This window comes from Aedes albopictus, chromosome 3, assembly GCF_035046485.1.
Source record: "Aedes albopictus strain Foshan chromosome 3, AalbF5, whole genome shotgun sequence".
Lineage (NCBI taxonomy): Eukaryota > Metazoa > Arthropoda > Insecta > Diptera > Culicidae > Aedes > Aedes albopictus.
Window position 1 is genome coordinate 19,178,741 of NC_085138.1, and position 26,699 is coordinate 19,205,439.

General features: G+C 41.6%; 1 protein-coding gene across 1 annotated transcript in view; it reads left to right on the plus strand.

Annotated features, from left to right (window-relative positions):
• The window catches only part of LOC109428047 (adipokinetic hormone/corazonin-related peptide receptor variant I), a 142,657-nt gene that overhangs the window by 36,875 nt on the left and 79,083 nt on the right, over positions 1–26,699 (plus strand). The window contains exon 2 of the mRNA XM_062857179.1: positions 18,138–18,328. Within this exon, the coding sequence (XP_062713163.1) occupies positions 18,138–18,328 (191 nt within the window). The remainder of the gene's footprint in view (positions 1–18,137; positions 18,329–26,699) is intronic.

Consider the following 26,699-nt stretch of genomic DNA (forward strand, 5'->3'; position numbering starts at 1 on the left):
TCAAACAATAAGTGAAAGCGAAGTAGACAATTCGCAGTTATCTCTGATGGTTATTGCTGCCGATTGCGTTACTCGTGCCAATAAAAGTTTAGTGAGTTTCCCCTGGGGGGATGCTCACTTGCGAGAGTAAATTGGAACTGTTTGAAAAACAACTTTTGGCTGATGGCTATGTATTGTCTTCTTTATCTTGGCGTTACAATAATTTAGATAGAAAAGACGTCTTTAAACTAAGTGTTCTATAATTTAATTGTCTGAAACAGCATAGACAAACTATTCATCGAGTACAATAAAAGAGTTTGCCCTGCTAAATTTGGTTTAGTTTTATAATGGTTTCCCAAATCCTTCCAAAACCTATTTGATATTGATCTGTGGTTTGTTTTTCAAAACTTAAAAATATAATTAATCTATTCTTTAAAGCTTTCTATTTTACTTATAAAAAAACATTCTTCCCTTTACTTTACTGCTCATCCCGATAAGCCCCAAATATCATTTATCAAAAAAGGCGAATGTTGTGATTGCTCAGTCTAGTTTGAAGACTAACAAATGACGACGGTTTGTTCGATTATATTATGTGTACATATCAGAGCATCAATGTAGCAGGAAAAAAACAGATGGCAGAAAAAAAGTTAATGAAAGTGATTTATCATCCGACAAGTCGGTCGCATGTACAACACAGTATCCAATCAAAATACCATCCTCATATCCACATCCGGATTGGTATTTTCACTTGTTTGCTTCTTGGAAAAATATCCAGGGCAGGAAGGGGGAGGAAATATTGGCATATTTATGTAGCCCATAACGCTACAATTTGTAACCTACGAATCTACGCTTTTCTGATTGTGCCTGGGTTCGATTCTTGATACGTTCTAAAATCCTTGTCAAAATAAAAGCTTTCGGTTAACAAACGTGAGCAAAGCCCAAGGAACCCGAAACGGACATACATGCCCTGACCTAAATGGGTTGTAATGTCAAGAAAAAGAACCAATCCAGTTTTTGGTAGCAGATTCCTGTGGTTGGATTTGTGGCAAATGATCGATGGAAACTGAACTCGGTTTCGCATTGTATGCCTGCGGTTGTGGGTTACGACGTAGCTCGCACTCGCAGGGATCCAGCGATAGTTTGAGAAGCTCGCTGAGAGTTGAGAAGGACGGTATTATGGCGAAGCACGTCTTGAAAAAATACTTTTCTTCTGGATGACGATATGAATAAGTTCGCTGGAAGTTATTTAGATTGCGATACATAGTGGAGAGGTTTAACAACAGATGTTCGACAGTACCGTTGTTGAGTTAGTATGTCAGTTCATCACAGCAGTTACACAATATTTTTGCACAAAAGAAGTTATCCGAACATGAAAATTTTGTTCAATTTCGTCAGGAGTGTTGAAAATTTAGTATTTTGTGTTTATTGTCATTTTTTTTCTAGTTGCATGAGCCAAAACAGGATAGTGAATTTTAACTTAAAAAATATAATGAAGAGAATCTTTGGAGAATTATGAAGAAAATACTCGAGGATTCAGGAGAAAATCCTTGGAAGATTCTGAAGAGAACACTCGGAGAATTCTGAAGGAAATCCTTGGAGCATTCTGGAGGGAATCTTTGGAGGATTCTGGGTAGAATCCCCAGAGGATTCTGGGGAGAATCCTAGGAGGATTCTGGGGAAAATCCTTGGAGGATTCTGAAGAGAATCCTTGGAGGATTCTGAAGAGAATTCTTGGAGGATTCTGAAGAGAATCCTTGGAGGATTCTGAAGAGAATCCTTGGAGGATTCTGAAGAGAATCCTTGGAGGATTCTGAAGAGAATCCTTGGAGGATTCTGAAGAGAATCCTTGGAGGATTCTGAAGAGAATCCTTGGAGGATTCTGAAGAGAATCCTTGGATGATTCTGAAGAGAATCCTTGGAGGATTCTGAAGAGAATCCTTGGAGGATTCTGAAGAGAATCCTTGGAGGATTCTGAAGAGAATCCTTGGAGGATTCTGAAGAGAATCCTTGGAGGATTCTGAAGAGAATCCTTGGATGATTCTGAAGAGAATCCTTGGAGGATTCTGAAGAGAATCCTTGGAGGATTCTGAAGAGAATCCTTGGAGGATTCTGAAGAGAATCCTTGGAGGATTCTGAAGAGAATCCTTGGTGGATTCTGAAGAGAATCCTTGGAGGATTCTGAAGAGAATCGTTGGAGGATTCTGAAGAAAATCCTTGGAGGATTCTGAAGAGAATCCTTGGAGGATTCTGAAGAGAATCCTTGGAGGATTCTGAAGAGAATCCTTGGAGGATTCTGAAGAGAATCCTTGGAGGATTCTGAAGAAAATCCTTGGAGGATTCTGAAGAGAATCCTTGGATGATTCTGAAGAGAATCCTTGGAGGATTCTGAAGAGAATCCTTGGAGGATTCTGAAGAGAATCGTTGGAGGATTCTGAAGAAAATCCTTGGAGGATTCTGAAGAGAATCCTTGGAGGATTCTGAAGAGAATCCTTGGAGGATTCTGAAGAGAATCCTTGGAGGATTCTGAAGAGAATCCTTGGAGGATTCTGAAGAGAATCCTTGGAGGATTCTGAAGAGAATCCTTGGAGGATTCTGAAGAGAATCCTTGGAGGATTCTGAAGAGAATCCTTGGAGGATTCTGAAGAGAATCCTTGGAGGATTCTGAAGAGAATCCTTGGAGGATTCTGAAGAGAATCCTTGGAGGATTCTGAAGAGAATCCTTGGAGGATTCTGAAGAGAATCCTTGGAGGATTCTGAAGAGAATCCTTGGAGGATTCTGAAGAGAATCCTTGGAGGATTCTGAAGAGAATCCTTGGAGGATTCTGAAGAGAATCCTTGGAGGATTCTGAAGAGAATCCTTGGAGGATTCTGAAGAGAATCCTTGGAGGATTCTGAAGAGAATCCTTGGAGGATTCTGAAGAGAATCCTTGGAGGATTCTGAAGAGAATCCTTGGAGGATTCTGAAGAGAATCCTTGGAGGATTCTGAAGAGAATCATTGGAGGATTCTGAAGAGAATCCTTGGAGGATTCTGAAGAGAATCCTTGGAGGATTCTGAAGAGAATCCTTGGAGGATTCTGAAGAGAATCCTTGGAGGATTCTGAAGAGAATCCTTGGAGGATTCTGAAGAGAATCCTTGGATGATTCTGAAGAGAATCCTTGGAGGATTCTGAAGAGAATCCTTGGAGGATTCTGAAGAGAATCCTTGGAGGATTCTGAAGAGAATCCTTGGAGGATTCTGAAGAGAATCCTTGGAGGATTCTGAAGAGAATCCTTGGAGGATTCTGAAGAGAATCCTTGGAGGATTCTGAAGAGAATCCTTGGAGGATTCTGAAGAGAATCCTTGGAGGATTCTGAAGAGAATCCTTGGAGGATTCTGAAGAGAATCCTTGGATGATTCTGAAGAGAATCCTTGGAGGATTCTGAAGAGAATCCTTGGAGGATTCTGAAGAGAATCCTTGGAGGATTCTGAAGAGAATCCTTGGAGGATTCTGAAGAGAATCCTTGGAGGATTCTGAAGAGAATCCTTGGAGGATTCTGAAGAGAATCCTTGGAGGATTCTGAAGAGAATCCTTGGAGGATTCTGAAGAGAATCCTTGGATGATTCTGAAGAGAATCCTTGGAGGATTCTGAAGAGAATCCTTGGAGGATTCTGAAGAGAATCCTTGGAGGATTCTGAAGAGAATCTTTGGAGGATTCTGAAGAGAATCCTTGGTGGATTCTGAAGAGAATCCTTGGAGGATTCTGAAGAGAATCCTTGGAGGATTCTGAAGAAAATCCTTGAAGGATTCTGAAGAGAATCCTTGGAGGATTCTGAAGAGAATCCTTGGAGGATTCTGAAGAGAATCCTTGGAGGATTCTGAAGAGAATCCTTGGAGGATTCTGAAGAGAATCCTTGGAGGATTCTGAAGAGAATCCTTGGAGGATTCTGAAGAGAATCCTTGGAGGATTCTGAAGAGAATCCTTGGAGGATTCTGAAGAGAATCCTTGGAGGATTCTGAAGAGAATCCTTGGAGGATTCTGAAGAGAATCCTTGGAGGATTCTGAAGAGAATCCTTGGAGGATTCTGAAGAGAATCCTTGGAGGATTCTGAAGAGAATCCTTGGAGGATTCTGAAGAGAATCCTTGGAGGATTCTGAAGAGAATCCTTGGAGGATTCTGAAGAGAATCCTTGGAGGATTCTGAAGAGAATCCTTGGAGGATTCTGAAGAGAATCCTTGGAGGATTCTGAAGAGAATCCTTGGAGGATTCTGAAGAGAATCCTTGGAGGATTCTGAAGAGAATCCTTGGATGATTCTGAAGAGAATCCTTGGAGGATTCTGAAGAGAATCCTTGGAGGATTCTGAAGAGAATCCTTGGAGGATTCTGAAGAGAATCCTTGGAGGATTCTGAAGAGAATCCTTGGAGGATTCTGAAGAGAATCCTTGGAGGATTCTGAAGAGAATCCTTGGATGATTCTGAAGAGAATCCTTGGAGGATTCTGAAGAGAATCCTTGGAGGATTCTGAAGAGAATCCTTGGAGGATTCTGAAGAGAAACCTTGGAGGATTCTGAAGAGAATCTTTGGAGGATTCTGAAGAGAATCCTTGGTGGATTCTGAAGAGAATCCTTGGAGGATTCTGAAGAGAATCGTTGGAGGATTCTGAAGAAAATCCTTGGAGGATTCTGAAGAGAATCCTTGGAGGATTCTGAAGAGAATCCTTGGAGGATTCTGAAGAGAATCCTTGCAGGATTCTGAAAAGAATCCTTGCAGGATTCTGAAGAGAATCCTAGCAGGATTCTGAAGAGAATCCTAGCAGGATTCTGAAGAGAATCCTAGCAGGATTCTGAAGAGAATCCTTGCAGGATTCTGAAGAGAATCCTTGCAGGGTTCTGAAGAGAATCCTTGGAGGATTCTGAAGAGAACCCTTGGAGGATTCTGAAGAGAACCCTTGGAGGATTCTGAAGAGAATCCTCGGAGGATTCTGAAGAGAATCCTCGGAGGATTCTGAAGAGAATCCTCGGAGGATTCTGAAGAGAATCCTCGGAGGATTCTGAAGAGAATCCTCGGAGGATTCTGAAGAGAATCCTCGGAGGATTCTGAAGAGAATCCTCGGAGGATTCTGAAGAGAATCCTCGGAGGATTCTGAAGAGAATCCTCGGAGGATTCTGAAGAGAATCCTCGGAGGATTCTGAAGAGAATCCTCGGAGGATTCTGAAGAGAATCCTCGGAGGATTCTGAAGAGAATCCTCGGAGGATTCTGAAGAGAATCCTCGGAGGATTCTGAAGAGAATCCTCGGAGGATTCTGAAGAGAATCCTCGGAGGATTCTGAAGAGAATCCTCGGAGGATTCTGAAGAGAATCCTCGGAGGATTCTGAAGAGAATCCTCGGAGGATTCTGAAGAGAATCCTCGGAGGATTCTGAAGAGAATCCTTGGAGGATTCTGAAGAGAATCCTTGGAGGATTCTGAAGAGAATCCTTGGATGATTCTGAAGAGAATCCTTGCAAGATTCTGAAGAGAATCCTTGCAGGATTCTGAAGAGAATCCTTGCAGGATTCTGAAGAGAATCCTTGCAGGATTCTGAAAAGAATCCTTGCAGGATTCTGAAGAGAATCCTAGCAGGATTCTGAAGAGAATCCTAGCAGGATTCTGAAGAGAATCCTAGCAGGATTCTGAAGAGAATCCTAGCAGGATTCTGAAGAGAATCCTTGCAGGATTCTGAAGAGAATCCTTGCAGGGTTCTGAAGAGAATCCTTGGAGGATTCTGAAGAGAACCCTTGGAGGATTCTGAAGAGAACCCTTGGAGGATTCTGAAGAGAATCCTTGGAGGATTGTGAAGAGAATCCTTGGAGGATTGTGAAGAGAATCCTTGGAGGATTGTGAAGAGAATCCTTGGAGGATTCTGAAGAGAATCCTTGGATGATTCTGAAGAGAATCCTTGGAGGATTCTGAAGAGAATCCTTGGAGGATTCTGAAGAGAATCCTTGGATGATTCTGAAGAGAATCCTTGGAGGATTCTGAAGAGAATCCTTGGAGGATTGTGAAGAGAATCCTTGGAGGATTGTGAAGAGAATCCTTGGAGGATTGTGAAGAGAATCCTTGGAGGATTCTGAAGAGAATCCTTGGATGAATCTGAAGAGAATCCTTGCAGGATTCTGAAGAGAATCCTTGCAAGATTCTGAAGAGAATCCTTGCAGGATTCTGAAGAGAATCCTTGCAGGATTCTGAAAAGAATCCTTGCAGGATTCTGAAGAGAATCCTTGCAGGATTCTGAAGAGAATCCTTGCAGGATTCTGAAGAGAATCCTTGCAGGATTCTGAAGAGAATCCATGCAGGATTCTGAAGAGAATCCATGCAGGATTCTGAAGAGAATCTTTGCAGGATTCTGAAGAGAATTCTTGCAGGATTCTGAAGAGAATCCTTGCAGGATTCTGAAGAGAATCCTTGCAGGATTCTGAAGAGAATCCTTGCAGGATTCTGAAGAGAATCCTTGCAGGATTCTGAAGAGAATCCTTGCAGGATTCTGAAGAGAATCCTTGCAGGATTCTGAAGAGAATCCTTGCAGGATTCTGAAGAGAATCCTTGCAGGATTCTGAAGAGAATCCTTGCAGGATTCTGAAGAGAATCCTTGCAGGATTCTGAAGAGAATCCTTGCAGGATTCTGAAGAGAATCCTTGCAGGATTCTGAAGAGAATCCTTGCAGGATTCTGAAGAGAATCCTTGCAGGATTCTGAAGAGAATCCTTGCAGGATTCTGAAGAGAATCCTTGCAGGATTCTGAAGAGAATCCTTGCAGGATTCTGAAGAGAATCCTTGCAGGATTCTGAAGAGAATCCTTGCAGGATTCTGAAGAGAATCCTTGCAGGATTCTGAAGAGAATCCTTGCAGGATTCTGAAGAGAATCCTTGCAGGATTCTGAAGAGAATCCTTGCAGGATTCTGAAGAGAATCCTTGCAGGATTCTGAAGAGAATCCTTGCAGGATTCTGAAGAGAATCCTTGCAGGATTCTGAAGAGAATCCTTGCAGGATTCTGAAGAGAATCCTTGCAGGATTCTGAAGAGAATCCTTGCAGGATTCTGAAGAGAATCCTTGCAGGATTCTGAAGAGAATCCTTGCAGGATTCTGAAGAGAATCCTTGCAGGATTCTGAAGAGAATCCTTGGAGGATTCTGAAGAGAATCCTTGGAGGAATTTGAAGAGAATCCTTGGAGGATTCTGAAGAGAATCCTTGGAGGATTCTGAAGAGAATCCTTGGAGGATTCTGAAGAGAATCCTTGGAGGATTCTGAAGAGAATCCTTGGAGGATTCTGAAGAGAATCCTTGGAGGATTCTGAAGAGAATCCTTGGAGGATTCTGAAGAGAATCCTTGGAGGATTCTGAAGAGAATCCTTGGAGGATTCTGAAGAGAATCCTTGGAGGATTCTGAAGAGAATCCTTGGAGGATTCTGAAGAGAATCCTTGGAGGATTCTGAAGAGAATCCTTGGAGGAATCTGAAGAGAATCCTTGGAGGAATCTGAAGAGAATCCTTGCGGAATTCTGAAGAGAGCCTTTGGAGGATTTTAGAAAGAGTCCTTGGAGGATTTTGGAGAGAATCCTTGGAAGTTTCTAGATGAAATCTTCAGGTAATTCTAGAGAGTATCCTTAGAGGATTCAGGAGAGAATCCTTGGAGGATTATGTAGTGAATTCTTTTAGGATTCTTTAGAGAATCCTTGGAGAATTCTGAAGAGAATCTCTGGAGGATTCTAGAGTGAATCCTTGGAGGATTCTGGAGTGAATCCTTGGAGGATTTTGCAGAGAATCCTTGGAGGATTATGCAGAGAATCCTTTTAGGATTCTTTAGAGAATTCTGAAGGGATCAGGGAGAATTCAAGCAGAAAACTCTCGGGAGGTCCCTGGAAGAAGCCCAAGTGAAATCCATAGAAGACATACTTTTAAAACTTCCAGAAGTAATCTCTGAAAGTCACGGCCTTACATAATAAATGAACAGTGAAATGCTCACTCCGGCTCTACCCCATTTGGCATAAAAGCCATTTGGCATAACAGTCATTAGGCATAATGGCCATTTGGCATAACAAGGATTATGCGCATTCTTACCAAGAAGGCTGTTCTTGGTATTATGCCAAACGGCATTATACCAAATGGATGTTATGCCAAATGACATCATGCCAAATGGGGTAGAGCTCTCACCCCAACTAATATATTTGCTGTAAAAGAGTTTATGAGAACTTCCTTCCAAGAGCGTTTGCTTCAATAGCTTTTAGCAGCTACTTTTGTTAGAAACGAAACGTCGAAAGACAAACTGTCGAATGTCAAAACGTCAACTGTCAAAACGCCGAAAGGATCATACGTCGAAAAGTGTGTAAGTGTTGGCAGTTCACTGTGGAGTGTTTTTAAGATTTTGTAGGAATTTTATTCGTGTTTTGTGAAAAAAGTTCACTTAGTATTCATATGTGTTGTGCAGTTTTTCCGTCAGTTAGTTGTCAGGCAAGAGTAGGATATATCTATAGTTTACAATACTGCACCACCATACATGAAGTTTCACAGCCCATCACCAGAGGGAAAGCATGATCCTGTTGGTAGCCGGAGAGAGGTGGCGATACGGTAGATGCACCAAGACGGAAGGATGATGAGCTGATTAACGGGGACGCAAGAACAATTACCTCGAGTCACTGTCCGAGCGCTGATGGCCAGTAAACTCATTTTGAACTCCATGATGCTTCAGACTCTTGTTGAACCACCAACTCAAAAATTTAAGTAAAGAGTATTGTGTGGATACTAAGTATTTTTGTACTAGTACCATAACCTGTGAATACCGGATGAATTGCAGAGAAAGATAGCAGAATACTTCGGTTCTGAATGACTACTTGTTTCGACCTTTTGGCATTCGACGTTTTGTCCCTGAACCCTCACTATCACCACATTTCATTACATGGCGACCGTGACTGGATTAAAATTATATTCAAGACATCGTAAGATAATTTCATCGTCATATATATTCACATATTTTATTGAAAAATCATAACACAGTTATCATTCAAAAGATGGACATTCATTCTGAAGGAACTGAAATGAAGCGAGTGCGAATACGTTGTATATACCACAGTTGAGGGATCAATGATTTTTTCAAGCAAACCTAAATTTCAAAACTAGTGCCACTTTATGATCTAGAATATTTCTTTCGCCTTTTTCAAATTCATTATTAGTCTGTCAGTTCGCCATGTTATTCTAATGGAGATGACCCATAATTATTGATTGATTGATTGATTTGTCTTTATTAAAGAGACTTTCAGCCCTTGGCTGGTTCGTTTCTCACCCATAATTGTGGATGACCCATGATTGTGCTGTGACTGTATAAAACAAGATGTTTGATATTTTAAAGCATAGACTGAAACTAGCTAAAACTAAGCTCTCCTTCAAAAACAATGTTTCTTCTCAAATGCCTTATTCAAGTAACTTCGCCCACCCTAAATCACTCTTGAATGGTAGAAATAACACCCCAAAAACGATCGTATCCGCTCGGCATGTTTCCAGTCGAAAACATTTTTATGCCTCGTTCCGCTAAAAGCCGCAATCTGATGGATGGATGGATGTGACGGCAGTCAGGCACTCAAATTGCTTCGTTTGTGACACAAACTGAGCCGGCCATCAGCATTCATCAGAGTAGGACGTAGTAGACTACCGCAGCGCCCAGTCCAGACAAACAACCCGGCTCGGCCCAGCATGATGAATTCAATATTAGCCAGCAGCCATCTGATTGCCACCCCCGGAATCCTACACTTTTCAGTAGTAAGCTCATGAAACGCCATCAATGATGGTTTAACATTCTCCGATGGGAGTCGTCAAACCCGCCTAAATATTGAAACGACCGCCCACGCTAAACCCTTCTTGCCTTGATAGCGTATAGTCCTCGTCGAGGTCGTCGTCGTCGTTGTCGTCGTCGGCAGGCCCAATGCCATTAAAGGATTGATGTGGGCAAATTTTGGCAAGTTTGTTTTCCCACGACCCTATCCGTTGGTGCCGAAAAACAGTGATCCGCTGGGGGGCGGCAATATCTGGGAATTGTTATGGCACCGCTGGGTGATGTCCAACACAGCGGCGGTTGCGGTCAGTAAAGGGTAGTTGTGGTGGCAGTATCTACCTTACAATTGGCTAGGTTGGTACGGGTGGCCCTAATCCGAATTACGAGTCCTTTTGTGGAAGTTGTTTATCGTAGCAGATTATTGAATTTTTGAGGGCAAGTCAAACAAATGTTGTCGAGGGCTTCAATCAGTGCCACTTCAATTGACATTCAATACGAATGTTTCAAGGAGCTATGATAGAGTGAAAGGTTTGTCCGAACGATGGTCTGGTCTGGTATGATTGAAATTTATTGCTGCTGCAGACGCTTGACGAATGGGGAGAGAGAGTTATGGGACTCTTTTCTTGATTGTTTTCCGGTAGGACTGCCATTGAACCGTAGCACGCAATACGGAGGGCAATAAAACAAACAGGCGAAACTTCTAGGTATATAGGGATTAGAATCAATCCTTCGCTCATAGGTATTTCTTTCATGGCTAAAGAACGTTGTTGCACAGAAAAAATGTATTATCGCAACGAGTCCGTTGCACATCATTGACGTCGTAAGTGTTGCGTCAAATTACATTCATCTTGATAAATAAGATTTGTTTGCAGGGGCTTGTTTTCAATACAGCTTTACGTGTGCTTAGAGTCTGTCCTGTGAGAAATTCGATTTTGAGCCTAGCATATTAAGATTTAAAAGTTTCACAAGTTCTATGAAGATGGATTTTCGAGTAATAAAATGTAACTTTCACTTGGAATCAAAAGGCAATGTTAAACAATTTTCAATCTTTTACCATGCTTAGAAATTATTTAAAAAAAAAAAAGCTAGTAGGGAAGTATTTTTTCATAAAATTGCCTAAAATAAAAGATTGATTTTGGTTCGACAAAAACTTCCTAAAAATACAGTGGAAAGGGAATAACTGGTCTGATTTATGATTTGATATTTCATTCCATCTTACGTTTAGTTCTTTTATAGTTCTTTCCTAGAAAGTTCTCCTCCTACCTCCTCGTTTCTGCCTCTTCTCTGTTCCTACTTCAAGCTTCCTGTTCTTCCTAATATCCTACTGGCAAAATCCGGTATTTGATCACTCCTATAAATTTGTCATTTATATTTCACCGACGGTTCGGGGGATTACCAGTCCGAATCGTATTCAATCAAGTTACGGTAAGCAAAGCAATTGGACTTTTCACGGTGGGCAAACACTAACCTATATCAGGGAAAAACATTAACATGTAGGTTTTTATTTAATGTTTGGTTTACATTTACATACTTTTCAAGCTCATTTCAATTCCCGCGGACTGTTAAATTCAAATTTCAAAGCCATGCGAAATAAAGACATTAATTAAATAGAATTCCTCTGAAGATTTATTTATTTATTTATTTATTCAGTTTCGTCAAACAACGTAGACTAGTACATATACATACAGTTTTTGTTTCATTTCTTAAAGCTATAGTACATATTGTTAATAAAATACATATAAGAAAATATATAAATAGTGTATGCTGGTGGATGTGTGTATAATTTGTGCTTTTTAAATATTTCAAGTACTACTACTGATGTTATTTCTTATAGTGTTAAAATATTTCTTTAAATTATGCCGCGACATAGTTAAGTCAATAGTTTCACAGTGTTGATTATAAATGTTCATGATTTGATTCAAAGGTTCATTTTTGGCATAGTTTGTGCGACTATGGGTAGTTTTAAACAAGTGTCGATTTCGCAATTGCCGTGAGGGTATGTAAAAGTTTAATTTTGATAAGATTTCAGTTGAATCAATTCGCTGCGAAACGATGTCGTTAACAAATAAAACCATTGCAGCTTCACGACGCTGTTTCAGTGTTTGAATATTGATAAGCCTACAGCGCGCTTCATAAGATGGAAGAGGAAATGTAGTCCAACCTAATTTTCGAAGAGCATATAATAGAAATTGCTTTTGTACTGATTCTATTCGATCGATATGCTTACTTTGAAATGGGGACCAGACAATGTTACAATATTCCAGAATTGACCTAACATAGGCAACATATAATGTTTTTATTGTGTAGGGGTCGTCAAAATTAAAGCTAAAGCGTTTTATGAAGCCAAGCATGTTATTTGCCCTATGTATAATGGTATTGTAGTGGTCATTGAAATTAAGTTTAGAATCTAAGATTACTCCTAAATCCCTAACTCTACTACATTTTTCCACATACTGATCTCCTAAGGAAATTTATATGTTTGGTGTGTTTTGTTTTCTGCTGAATGATATTAAATTACACTTTTTGATGTTTAACTGTAGTAGGTTTTTCGAACACCATGTGTGGAATATGCGAATTTCATTCTGAAATATGTTGATGTCTTCTTGATTCCTTAGTTTCATATCATCGGCATAAATAAGCACTTTAGTTTTCTTCAGGATGAAGGAAATGTCGTTAATGTAAAGAATAAATAAAAGAGGGCCCAGATGGGAACCTTGAGGCACTCCTGAAGTGACTTGAATGGGATGTGATGTTTTTCCTTTGACTTTTATTATTTGTTGGCGGTTTGTAAGGTACGATTCAAGCCATTTAAGAAGTCGGGGTTCTATACCCATTTTTTGCAATTTGAAGAGTAGCATTGGAATATCAATGCGGTCGAATGCCTTGCTAAAGTCAGTGTAAAGAGCTTCTACGTGATTGCCATTATCCATTGCAGTCAATGAAAAGTTAATGAATTCCAATAAATTTGTAGCGGTTGAGCGCCCTTTATAGAATCCATGTTGCATGTTCGTTATTCTATTCTTAATTTGAGCAAATATATTTTTATTGATTATTGCTTCGAATAATTTAGGAATGCACGAGATAATGGCAATTCCACGGTAATTACGTATGTCAGATTTTTTGCCAGATTTGAAAATAGGTACCAAAAAAGAGCTTTTCCATGATTTGGGGAAGATACCTGTTTCGAGAGATTTTTTTAAATAGCCAAAATAGTGGCGTGGTGAGCTCCATAGCTAGATTCTTCAAAAATACTGGAGGAAGACCGTCGGGTCCAGCACCTTTAGAAGCATCTAAATTTTTAAGTGCGTTCAAGATTTCGTGTACCGTCACTTCATTGTGAGCTATATCCACAGGAAATTCAGGGATATATTCAAAAAAGTCTCGGTCACGCTCATGATCTGAAAAGGTGGTGTAAATTTCTTGGAAAAATGATGCAAATAGGTTGCATATTTCGTCTGGATTGTTGCCTACGTGTTCATCAAGATTCATAGAAGATGCCTTCCGAGTAACATTCTCATAACCAATAAGTCTTGTAGAGGTTTTGAAAACCGCCATAAATCCTAATACCTTTTATTTTGGTTTTATCATGGTTGTCAGAACCTCTTGTAGTCTATATGACTAAAAAATGTTACTTGGGATTCAGAATCCTCCGAGGATGATTGCCTTCAGAACTCTCCGACGATCCTCTTCAGAATCATCCGATCATTCTCTTTCGAATCTTCCGCTAGGGTTCTTCTCAGAATCCTGCTAGGAATCTTCTCAGAATCCTGCTAGGAATCTTCTCAGAATCCTGCTAGGATTCTTCTCAGAATCCTGCTAGGAATCTTCTCAGAGTCGTGCTAGGATTCTTCTCAAAATCCTGCTAGGATTCTTCTCAGAATCCTGCTAGGATTCTTCTCAGAATCCTGCTAGGATTCTTCTCAGAATCCTGCTAGGATTCTTCTCAGAATCCTGCTAGGATTCTTCTCAGAATCCTGCTAGGATTCTTCTCAGAATCCTGCTAGGATTCTTCTCAGAATCCTGCTAGGATTCTTCTCAGAATCCTGCTAGGATTCTTCTCAGAATCCTGCTAGGATTCTTCTCAGAATCCTGCGAGGATTCTTCTCAAAATCCTGCTAGGATTCTTCTCAGAATCCTGCTAGGATTCTTCTCAGAATCCTGTTGGGATTCTTTTCAGAATCCTGCTAGGATTCTTCTCAGAATTCTGCTAGGATTTTTCTCAGAATCCTGCTAGGGTTCTCTTCAGAATCCTGCTAGGATTCTTCCCAGAATCCTGCTAGGATTCGTCTCAGAATCCTGCTAGGATTCTTTTCAGAATCCTGCTAGGATTCTTTTCAGAATCCTGCTAGGATTCTTCTTAGAATCCTGCTAGGATTCTTCTCAGGTCCCTGCTTGGATTCTTCTCAGAATCATGCTTGGATTCTCATTAGTATCCTACTAGGATTCTCCTCAGAATTCTGCTATAATTCTCTTCAGAATTCTACTAGGATTCTCCTTACAATCGTGCTAGGATTCTCCTCAGAATCGTGCTAGGATTCTCTTCAAAATCGTGCTAGGATTCTCTTCAGAATCCTGCTAGGATTCTTCTCAGAATCCTGCTAGGATTTTTCCCAAAATCCTGCTAGGATTGTTGTCAGAATCATGCTAGGATTCTCTTATGAATCCTTCTAGGATTCTCCTCAGGATCCTGCTAGAGTTCACTTAGAATGTTCAGGATCCTGCTAGGATTCTCCTCAGAATCCCGCTAGGATTCTTCTCAGAATCCTGCATGAATTCTTCTCAGAATCCTGCTAGGATTCTCCTTAGAACCCTGCAAGGATCCTCCTCAGAATCCTGCTGGGATATTCCTAAGAATCTTGCTAGGATGCTCCTCAGAATCCTGCTAGGATTCTCTTCAGAATCCTGCTAAGATTCTCCAGATTCCTGCTAGGATTCTCCTTAAAATCGTGCTTGGATTCTTCTCAGAATCCTGCTAGGATTCTCCTCAGAATCATGCTAGGATTCTCCTCACAATCCTGCTAGGATTATCCTTTGAATCCTGCTAGGGTTCTCCTCAGAATCGTGCTAGGATTCTCTTCAAAATCGTGCTAGGATTCTCTTCAGAATCCTGCTAGGATTCTTCTCAGAATCCTGCTAGGATTTTTCCCAAAATCCTGCTAGGATTGTTGTCAGAATCATGCTAGGATTCTCTTATGAATCCTTCTAGGATTCTCCTCAGGATCCTGCTAGAGTTCACTTAGAATGTTCAGGATCCTGCTAGGATTCTCCTCAGAATCCCGCTAGGATTCTTCTCAGAATCCTGCATGAATTCTTCTCAGAATCCTGCTAGGATTCTTCTCAGAATCCTGCTAGGAATCTTCTCAGAGTCGTGCTAGGATTCTTCTCAAAATCCTGCTAGGATTCTTCTCAGAATCCTGCTAGGATTCTTCTCAGAATCCTGCTAGGATTCTTCTCAGAATCCTGCTAGGATTCTTCTCAGAATCCTGCTAGGATTCTTCTCAGAATCCTGCTAGGATTCTTCTCAGAATCCTGCTAGGATTCTTCTCAGAATCCTGCTAGGATTCTTCTCAGAATCCTGCTAGGATTCTTCTCAGAATCCTGCGAGGATTCTTCTCAAAATCCTGCTAGGATTCTTCTCAGAATCCTGCTAGGATTCTTCTCAGAATCCTGTTGGGATTCTTTTCAGAATCCTGCTAGGATTCTTCTCAGAATTCTGCTAGGATTCTTCTTAGAATCCTGCTAGGATTCTTCTCAGGTCCCTGCTTGGATTCTTCTCAGAATCATGCTTGGATTCTCATTAGTATCCTACTAGGATTCTCCTCAGAATTCTGCTATAATTCTCTTCAGAATTCTACTAGGATTCTCCTTACAATCGTGCTAGGATTCTCCTCAGAATCGTGCTAGGATTCTCTTCAAAATCGTGCTAGGATTCTCTTCAGAATCCTGCTAGGATTCTTCTCAGAATCCTGCTAGGATTTTTCCCAAAATCCTGCTAGGATTGTTGTCAGAATCATGCTAGGATTCTCTTATGAATCCTTCTAGGATTCTCCTCAGGATCCTGCTAGAGTTCACTTAGAATGTTCAGGATCCTGCTAGGATTCTCCTCAGAATCCCGCTAGGATTCTTCTCAGAATCCTGCATGAATTCTTCTCAGAATCCTGCTAGGATTCTCCTTAGAACCCTGCAAGGATCCTCCTCAGAATCCTGCTGGGATATTCCTAAGAATCTTGCTAGGATGCTCCTCAGAATCCTGCTAGGATTCTCTTCAGAATCCTGCTAAGATTCTCCAGATTCCTGCTAGGATTCTCCTTAAAATCGTGCTTGGATTCTTCTCAGAATCCTGCTAGGATTCTCCTCAGAATCATGCTAGGATTCTCCTCACAATCCTGCTAGGATTATCCTTTGAATCCTGCTAGGGTTCTCCTCAGAATCGTGCTAGGATTCTCTTCAAAATCGTGCTAGGATTCTCTTCAGAATCCTGCTAGGATTCTTCTCAGAATCCTGCTAGGATTTTTCCCAAAATCCTGCTAGGATTGTTGTCAGAATCATGCTAGGATTCTCTTATGAATCCTTCTAGGATTCTCCTCAGGATCCTGCTAGAGTTCACTTAGAATGTTCAGGATCCTGCTAGGATTCTCCTCAGAATCCCGCTAGGATTCTTCTCAGAATCCTGCATGAATTCTTCTCAGAATCCTGCTAGGATTCTCCTTAGAACCCTGCAAGGATCCTCCTCAGAATCCTGCTGGGATATTCCTCAGAATCTTGCTAGGATGCTCCTCAGAATCCTGCTAGGATTCTCTTCAGAATCCTGCTAAGATTCTCCAGATTCCTGCTAGGATTCTCCTTAAAATCGTGCTTGGATTCTTCTCAGAATCCTGCTAGGATTCTCCTCAGAATCATGCTAGGATTCTCCTCACAATCCTGCTAGGATTATCCTTAGAATCCTGCTAGGGTGCTCCTCAGAATCCTGCTAGGATCTTCTCAGTATCCTGCTGGGATTCTCCTTAAAATCCTGCTAGGATTCTCTTCTGAGTCCTGCTAGAATTCTCCTCAGAATTCTGTTTGGATTCTTCTCAGAATCCTGCTAGGATTTTCGTCAAAATTCTATTAGGATTCTCTCCAGAACGCTGAAAGGATTGTCTTCGAAATGCTGCTAGGATTCTTTTCAAAATCCTACAGGGTTCTCTTCTAAAACCTCTTTGGATTATCTTCGGAATCCTGGTAGTACTGTCTTCAGAATTCTGCAAGGATTTTCTTCAGCATTCTACCAGGGTTCTCTTTAGAATCCTGTCTGGATACTTTCCAAAACCCTGCCAGGACTGTTTTCAGACGTTAAATCTCCCTCTTGCTGTAAGCCTTCTATGCATGGAACTTTACCAGAATCAATTCAAGCGAATGGAGGAAAAGCTTGTTCATCTTTTCCCCCGCTAATGTCTCGGAATCGGATTTCATCTCATTTCCGTTATTTAATTCCTAGCGCTGGCTGGTGGTGTTTATGCTGCGTCATTGAGTTGACCGGAAACCCGGCTTAATCGGTCGTCTATGCTCGCACAAGCCTGGCTAATTAATGCTTGTTTTTCGCGAAATCTCGATTCCGGTGAAACAAACAAACGAACGAACGAATCACAGACACCGATGCCACCACCCATTTGGCCCAGCCAGGCCGTCGTCGGGTCTATACATAGTTGTCAGCAGTGTCTATTAATTATCAGGATCCTTTCATCTTTGGTATCTCTTGAAGGCACCGAAGGGGCGGGGTTGAATTGTTCAACAGAAGCTACAGGATGGAAAAACATTCTGTGTACGTGTTGTTCACGAACAATACATTATCAATCATTCAGTTCACAAAGCAGGTTTCGTGCAGGATCAAATCTACTATACTTTCGAGTTATAACAATATCATTCATTGTACTAGATGGTCCAAACTTTAACACTGTTTATTAATTCAGCTTAAGTAAAGAGAAAAAAAACTTAGAACACATTAAACTCTACATCCCAAATAGTCTGTATCTAAATCTTCGTCGCGAAAGCGTAATAACCCTATGCTAATCACGGTGTACTTTCCCAAGCGTTCATGAGAGTTTGTAGATTAAGTATCAAACAGGTGGAAATGCGTAACAAGTGCTGCGATTAACCAATTTAAAAAGTAGAGAACATTCAAATTATTCGTTAAAAAAGCAGAACCATGCTGAGCGAGTAGAGTAGAACGTTTGTTTTTCTATGGTTTTAATATATTGTATGCATTATAATAAGTTTTAGTATGCAGCCAATTTCTCCATACCCTGTATAGATGTCTCTCATCCATCGACGATTGTTTAGTTTTGATATCCATATACATATAACGCAAAGTTTTCCTATTCATTCTCCATTCAACCAACAGGTCACACCGAAACGACCGTGGCCGTCATCATCGTGTACTGCGTGCTCTTCATCATCGCAGCCGGTGGCAATTTGTCCGTCGTGATTACCCTGTTTCGATCCAGGCGGCACCGGCGGTCCCGAGTCAGTCTCATGATTTGCCATCTGGCCGTGGCGGACCTGATGGTGGCCTTCATCATGATTCCACTGGAGGTGAGTCTTGCTGCCTTATTGCGTTCGTTCATTGACAATCTAGTTTAGCGAGAGAGAGAGACGGGAGGTTTGCTCTTTTTCATGCCGGGTCACGTGCGGGATAGGATGGCTTCTGCACAATAATTTTAAAATGCAATTAAGTGCGCCTTTGCATCACTATGAAATAAGTGATTATTGCGAGGTCAGTTTGATTTATAAACACTAATATCAGAGATCATCAAGTCAAGTGCACTATCATAGCGTTCGTGCCGTTCTACTGTGCTCAGGATGAATGAATTATCTGACGCCCAGCTTTTCTAGATAAGATAGACACCTGGTTAAAGTTTTTGATTTTTTTTTAGTTGAAGGAAAACTCAATGATGAAAGAACACAAGAAAACATTTTTCCAATCCAGTTAATACGGGTATTCACTAAACAGATTTAATCACTGCGTAAGCCATGATTATCTGATTATAGAAAAATGTTTCATGAAATTGCGAATGAAATAATCAAATATTGCCTTGGTGGTTGCGACGATTAATCAGTTTAATCAGTTTACACTGTTTAGTGAATCCCCTAAATATATTTTGTAACCATTTTCCATTTTTTCTAAGAAGTTCCAAATTAAAAAAAAAATATTTATTTTTTGTTTTTTTTTTTCAATCTTTCTTTTGCTGGAGTCCCATGGTCGATTATCCAGCGCCAGCGACTATTGTTGCAATCAGGCAGAGCAACAAGAGTCAGAGATTAGAGTTGTAGTCCGTTATATGATTTAGGGTGCTTGACCTATTTCCGGCTAGATAATCAATCTTGGAAGTGAGAGTGATCCGAAATTAAGTGAATTTTATATAATTAATTTGAACTGTACGTGCAAACAACAAAAATTAAATAGAAGTACCTAACCCACACAGCTAAATTTAAAAGGTTGTTATAAAAGAGGAAACGTACACCCCAAGTAAAATAAACTTTTAATTTGTGCTCAAATTTAGCTAGCAATTGTACTAATCCAAAGCTCAAAAATATAAAAATGCTAGGATATAAAAACCGTCAATAGAAAATTCATCGCTGAATTCGTATGAGGAGCTTTTTGCATACCATCGATACTTGGTGTCTACGGGTGGATGGATACATTGCAACGTGGAATGCGTTTTTGGACAATTTTGTGCTCTTTGGTTCGGAGAGGGAAAGTTCCGGTGGAAAGAAAGAGAGCCAGGGATAATAAGGCGGTGGGGCCAGGTGGTCCGGCCTCTTTTACCAAATACGACACTAGTGTGACGGGAATGCGGTTATACTTAAGTGTGGTTTCGATTAACCAAAAATGTTACATTCGGGCGAGTTTCAGGAGTGCGGTGAAAATGTGGATTTTTGTGAGAATGTTGTAGGTCTAGAAGTGCGTCCATTGGACAAAAAGCGCGGCTATTAGGACCGGTCCACCAGGTGTCACCTCGATAGAGGTCATATAACTAGTCGCATGCCCGCATAAAAGTGAGATTAGGGATTTCTTCTCATAGAGCCCACTCTAGTCAGTGCACCTTAAGAAGAATCTAGTGTCCACTCAAGTTTGCTGCGATCGTACGTCACAAAATGATCCCGCTTCTCGTCGATCGATCATCCGATGTGAATGACGATACCTTGTCTATCACATTATTACGATCTATATAGACTACGTTCCCTAGGAAGACGCCGGAAACGAATGCACCACCACGACAAACTATCCTTCGACCAAGGTAGAATCCATTTAGGTAAAATCTATTTAGGTCCATCCATTAACCCTCCTACCCGAGCAGAAGAAAATATCAAAAGCATAATAAAATATGTTATTTTGAATGAATAACTGTATAATAGAACCAGTAATTTTTATGTTATTTGCATAACATATTGTGTTATAAACTTGTCTGTCATAAGCGGCAAAATAACAAATATCATAACAAAAAAATGTTCTTGAAAGACTAACTCAATAACATGTTTTGTTAGACCAATCACAACTTAATAACAGGTAATTTGTGAACTTGTTACTGTTGTGTTATTGTTCATCACATATTTGTATATTCTCTATAGTAGAATAATAACTAAACTTGTTCTACAATAAAATATATTATTCAAATGTTATTTTGTGGATATATCCCAATAACTTGAACATAACCAAATAAGATTGCCCAACAAAACATGTTATTGAAAAGATATATTTTGATAAGTTAACAATAAAAAACTTATGATATAAAAACAGGCTATGGGATTCTTTTGTTATCAATTTGCTATTCTCCCCTGCTCGGGTAGGATGTTAGGATTTTCGAACAACTATGGCGTAGTGCACGTTCAGCGTACCTGTCTGGTTAATATTGACCCCACCATCTTGCTACGGTTGAGGTAATGTAACCTAAATTGTCCTGAGCAGTTTATAACTAAAGATTAGGGATAAAGCTGGTTCACGAAAAAAAAACGGACTAAGAGTTAAGCGGTGTTTACGACGTGTTCAATGGCTCAACGAGAAGCGTAATCCGTGATCTATTGGAGTATTATGGTTTATGAATAAAATTTATACTTGCATAGCCTCATGTAGCTATGTGCTGTCAAGTGGAGAGTTCATTGTTGTAGCCGAGAATATTCACGGGGTAATTTCGGTTATTTCACGGTAGAAACGCGCTTTTACTCGGATTAGAAATTCACTTCTGTATTACGTCCATCTTAGGTTTTACATAACTGGTCAGTACAACAGTACAGTCAAGGTAAGAGAAGTAAAAACATCGAAGTAGTTGTGTATAGAAAATAATGACACGGAGAGAAAATCTAAAGTTATAACAGCTCTTCCCCCCTTAATAAGAATTTCATGTTACTATAAGTCCAACCTTCTTGGAGGCTTCGACACTCTATTCGAACGTCTAGGCGTTGGCTTCTGTTCAGATCGGCTTGGTTCACCTGTTACGTCCGGCCGGATAGGTACCTCTGGTACTCTCGCTGGTATCGGTGGTTGGTCATCAGGTATGGAAAAAGCAGGTGATTTTTGTGGGGACTCCGCGTTTGTCCTTGTTGATGAAGCAGCACTTTGAGTGCCCACTGGCTCCGCAGTAGGTGATTGTTGGGGTGAATGCGACCGCAAGTTCCTTGGAGATGGTGGACGATCTACAAACGGCTCAGTGCGAAGGTTCTGTCCCACTTCACGAAGCTGGTCAATGTGGCGCTTCCAGATCCTGTTAACGTCGAGTTGTACGTTGTAATGCAGCTTACCTAGTTTCTCGACGACGTATCCATACTTCCATTTTTCGCTATCCAGAAAGTCACGAGCAGCAACTCTTCCTCCCTCCGGAATTGATCGAACCTTAGTGTCAACTTTATCCGAACACTCCGAGCTAGGCAGCATTAGATCGAGTCTGGATCGGATTTGGCGGTTGAACAACATCATAGATGGGGATTTGCCTGTAGTTGGGTGGATGGTTTTCCGGTAATTCAAGAGAATGTTGCAAAGCTCTTTGTGCATTCCCACTTTGTCGCAGCGAAGAGCTTTCATCTTATTCTTGAAGGTTTGGATGAATCTCTCCGCCTGCCCGTTGGTGGAGGGGTGGTATGGGGCACCCATTTTATGGAAAACGCCATTCAGCCTTAGAAACTTCTGAAACTCACCTGATGTAAACTGGACACCATGATCGCTAACCAGTACACATGGTATTCCGTACGTCGTGAAGAATTCCCTGCAGGCGTTGATTGTTGTTGCTGTAGTGATGTTTCGCAAGATTTTGACCACTGGCCATTTGGAATAGGCGTCGACGAACACGATGAAGTAGGTTCCCATGAAAGGTCCAGCGAAGTCTACATGCACTCTTTCGAATGGTTGCTTGGGAGGTTCCCAACAATGTGTTGTAACCTTAACCGGGTTCGGTCTCGTCGATTGGCAAGATGCGCAGTTTCTAACTAACTCCTCAATGTCCTTATCTATTCTTTCCCACCAAACATAGCCTCTGGCAAGCGATTTGAGACGTGTAGTACCGAAATGTGCCGAATGCAGCTCTGCGAGCACCTTGCTGCGAAGCTCGGGAGGTACGTACACCCGAATGCCCCGCATTATGCAGCCTTGCTGTAGAGAAAACTCGTTCTGGTCCACTCCAAATCGCTCCTTACCGTCTACCATTTTGCCATTCTTCAGTCCTTGTAGTAGTATCTTAACCGAACTATCGATTGCAGTTGCTTTCGACAGCTCTTCAACTGTTAGCGGAAGAGTTTCGATGATACTTACTTCCAGCAAATCGCTTTCCTCGACAACGTTATCTGGTGTTGTGACATTCAGCGGAAGCCGAGAGAACGCGTCTGCGTTGTAGTGCTGCTTCGTTGGTCGAAATTTAATCGTATAGCTGAAGGACTGCAAGAACGTTGCATAATGCTGCATACGCAATGCAGACATTGTTGGCAAACCTTTCGCTTCAGAGAATATTTGTTTCACGGGTTCGTTGTCTGTATACAGCACAGATTTGCGGGCGTACAGATACTGGTAGAATTTTCGGATACCAAACACTATGGCGTATGCCTCACGGTCTACTTGTTTGTATCTGCGCTGCGTTTCATTGAGCGTTTGGGACGCATACTGAATCGGCCTTTCAGATCAGTCCGGAAAGATGTGACTGAGCACCGCGCCGACTCCATAAGGCGATGCATCGGTTGCCAGCACTAGCGGTAATTCTGGATTGTAATGTACTAGGAATCGATCCGACTGCATTTCCTTCTTCACATTTTGAAAAGCTTCATTACACACTTTGGACCACTTGAACGGCACGTCATTACGCAAGAGTTGATTGAGCGGAAAGATTGTCGTGCTTAATTGCGGAAAGAATCGTCCATAATAGTTCACTAGCCCAACAAACGATCGCACTTGGTCTTTGTTCTGAGGAACAGGCATATTCTGCACAGCATCAATTTTCTTCTGCACTTTGTGAATTCCACGGCGGTCAATAATGTATCCACAATACTCGATCTTTTCCTCAAAAAAACTGGCACTTATCGAGATTCACACGCATTCCATATTCACTCAACCGTTTCAACACTTCAGCTAGTCACTCTAGGTGCACTTTATCATTCGGCCCGGTGATGCGAATGTCATCAATAAACACTGTGACGCCCGGTATGCCACTGAGAATTTCCTCCATCAGGCGCTGCCAAATAGCCGGCGCCGAGCTTACGCCGTACATGAGTCTCGTTGGCTTGTACAGACCCATGTGCGTACTCAACGTGAGAACTTCCTGTTGGTCAGAGTCCACCTCCAGTTGAAGATACGCCTGAGACAAGTCGATTTTCGTGAATTTATCACCACCCGCGACATTTGCAAACAACTCCTCCACAGTTGGAAGAGGATGTTCATCAACGATCAACCTCGGATTTACTGTGATTTTGTAATCACCACAAAGACGCACTTTATTGTTCAGCTTCATTACCGGCACCACCGGCGTAGCCCACGAACTATGGTTAACTTTCACAAGCACTCCATCCCTTACCATCTGCTCGATTTCCTGCTCGACAGCTTGCTTGATCGAAAACGGTACCGGTCTAGCTTTCAAGTGAACCGGTTGAGCGTCTGGTTTCAAACGCAGCTTTGCTGTTAACCCTTTAACTTTTCCCATTGCACCATCACACACACTGTTGTATCGCGAAATCAGCTCCTTCACCGCTTCTGACGTATTCTTCACCGGACTGATTTCCGAAACGGTATGCACTTCTTCATAGAATCTTCGCAAATCAATGTGCAACGCTTTCATCCAACCTCGCCCCAGGAGTGGATGCTTCTTGGTTTCCGCAACATACAGCATTAAACGGTAGGTATTCTCAGCATACTTCACGGACACAGCGCATCTTCCGAGCAATCGAATTGCATTACCACTATAGCTCACCAGCGATAGATCGGCTGGACTGAGCTGCACACTCGGAAAAAGCTTCTCTTTATCACTGACACTGATAACCGTAATAGGAGCGCCGCTGTCGATTTCAAAATTCACTGCAGCTTGATTCACGAACAGTTCAATCCAGAACTTATCCACACGGCATGACTCGACAGCGTTATCATAGAGTCCACAGATTTCATCGGTGTACAACAGATCACTTTTCTCAATGTCTTCTTCACTCGACTCGCCAGATTCTAGCTGATGAGTGTCGCTTCTCTCAGGAGCACGGTTCTTCTTTTGGCAAACCCTTTGTATATGGCCCACCAAACGACAGTAGTTACAGACTGTTTTGATATGCACACACTTATTCGCGAAATGTCCGACACTACCACATCGATAACAAGCACTCCTCTTTGCATCACCGATGGTAGAATTTGAACTTTTTCCCGCACTTTTCGCTTTGGCACTTTTGGTAGCTGGATGTTCCACGAAGTTCATTTCAGACTTGGCACGAGACTGGATTTCTTGTCCTCCTTTCGCAGATAGTTCCATTGACACAGCGAGCTCACGAGCTCTATCCAAGGTTAGACCATGAACCTCCAGCAGTCTTGCTTGAATGACCCGGTCCCGGAGACCGAATACGAACTGATTTCGAATCGCCGTTGGTAGATAATTTCCGAAATTGCATGTGATCGCAAGCTTTCTGAGCGCGATCAAATAATCGTCGATGGACTCGTCCATTCTCTCGTCTCCTTGTCTGCGGCACCAGAATCGGAAATTTTCAAGGATTTCCAACGGACGTGGATTGAAATGACTCTCGAGCAACTGAACGATGTCGTCGTAAGACTTGGTTTGCGGCTTCTCCGGAGCTAGTCTGTCGGAGACTGTGTCATATGTCTCCCCTCCCATGTAGTGGAGCAGCATTGGAAGCTTTGCATGATCCGGAACGTTGAACAGCAAAAATGCACCTTCCAAACGTTCCACCCATCGCGACCATTTCATTTTATGGCGATCGAAAGGCTCAATGGTGAACGTGGAGTGCATGGCAATTGGAGCAAGCACAGCCGCAGCCGGCGGCGGAGGAGGCACCAGATTAGCAGCAGGATTTCGTCGATTTTCATCTCCAGCCGGCAAACCTTCATTGTTCGACATCCTCGTCGTCAATATTTGTTGTAGCCGAGAATATTCACGGGGTAATTTCGGTTATTTCACGGTAGAAACGCGCTTTTACTCGGATTAGAAATTCACTTCTGTATTACGTCCATCTTAGGTTTTACATAACTGGTCAGTACAACAGTACAGTCAAGGTAAGAGAAGTAAAAACATCGAAGTAGTTGTGTATAGAAAATAATGACACGGAGAGAAAATCTAAAGTTATAACATTCATTATCTGTTTGAGGAACTCCAAGAACTCCCTTCAATATAGCTCATCGAGTCTACCAACGTAATTTGTTGTTTCTAAGAGTTTTATGACTAAGGTTCATACTCACACAACTATGATTTATCAAATGGCAAGTTCAAGCATTCCAAGAAGGTTTCCAAGAACTCCCTTGGTCATCCTTGGTCATCGAATCTACGAGAACTACTAGTTGCATCTAAGAGCATTATGAATGATGATCATATTCACACAGCCTTAGGCATCAAATGCTAAGTTCTATTATTGTATAGGAGTATTCAAGAAATTCCTGGAGTTTAAGCCATCAGTGATCTACTGGATCATTATGAATAAAATTTATGCTTACACAGCCTCTTCCAAATGTGTTGTCAAGGGGTGAGTTCATTGTCTGTTTGAGGATCTCCAAGAACTTCTTATTGAGTATAGGTCATTGGATATACCAACGTAGTTAATTGTCTGTAAGAGCTTTATATATAAGGTTCGTCCTCGCATAGCCTCAGGTAGCTTTCAAGTGATGAGTTCAATGATTCTTTAAGGGACTCCAAGGTCATCGAAATGAGAACTACTCCGTGAAATTCATCTAAGACCCCTTGAATCTCGCTCAAATACAGCTGAAACGCATTGAAACGCCTCTGAGACCCACATGAAACCTCCGTGAAATTCACCTGAGAGCCTATGAAGCCCCTAAAATCCCTCTTAAACCTCCTGAAACACCCTGGAACGCTTTGGAAAGCCTTGAAACGCTTTGCAACTCCCATAAAATCTCTGTGGAATGCACCTGCGAGCCTCTGGAAACCCCTTCAACCACTCTGTAACGCCTTGAAACGCTTCTCAAGCCCCCATTAAGCCTCCGTGAAATTCACCTGGAGTTTATGAAACCCCCTACAACCCCTCTGAAACCCTTTTTAAACGCCTTGAAGTGCATTGAAGCGTCTTGAAACGCGTTGAAATCTCCGTGAAATTCACATAAAAGCCTTTGAAGTTTCCTCTGAAACCTCTTCAAACGCCTCAAAATGCTTTGAAACGCCTCTAAAACCACCGTTAGAGCCTCTGTCCCCCAAAACCCCTCTCAAACGTCCTGAAACGCCTGAAATGCATTGGAACGCTTTCATACGTCTCTAAAACCCCCTCTGAA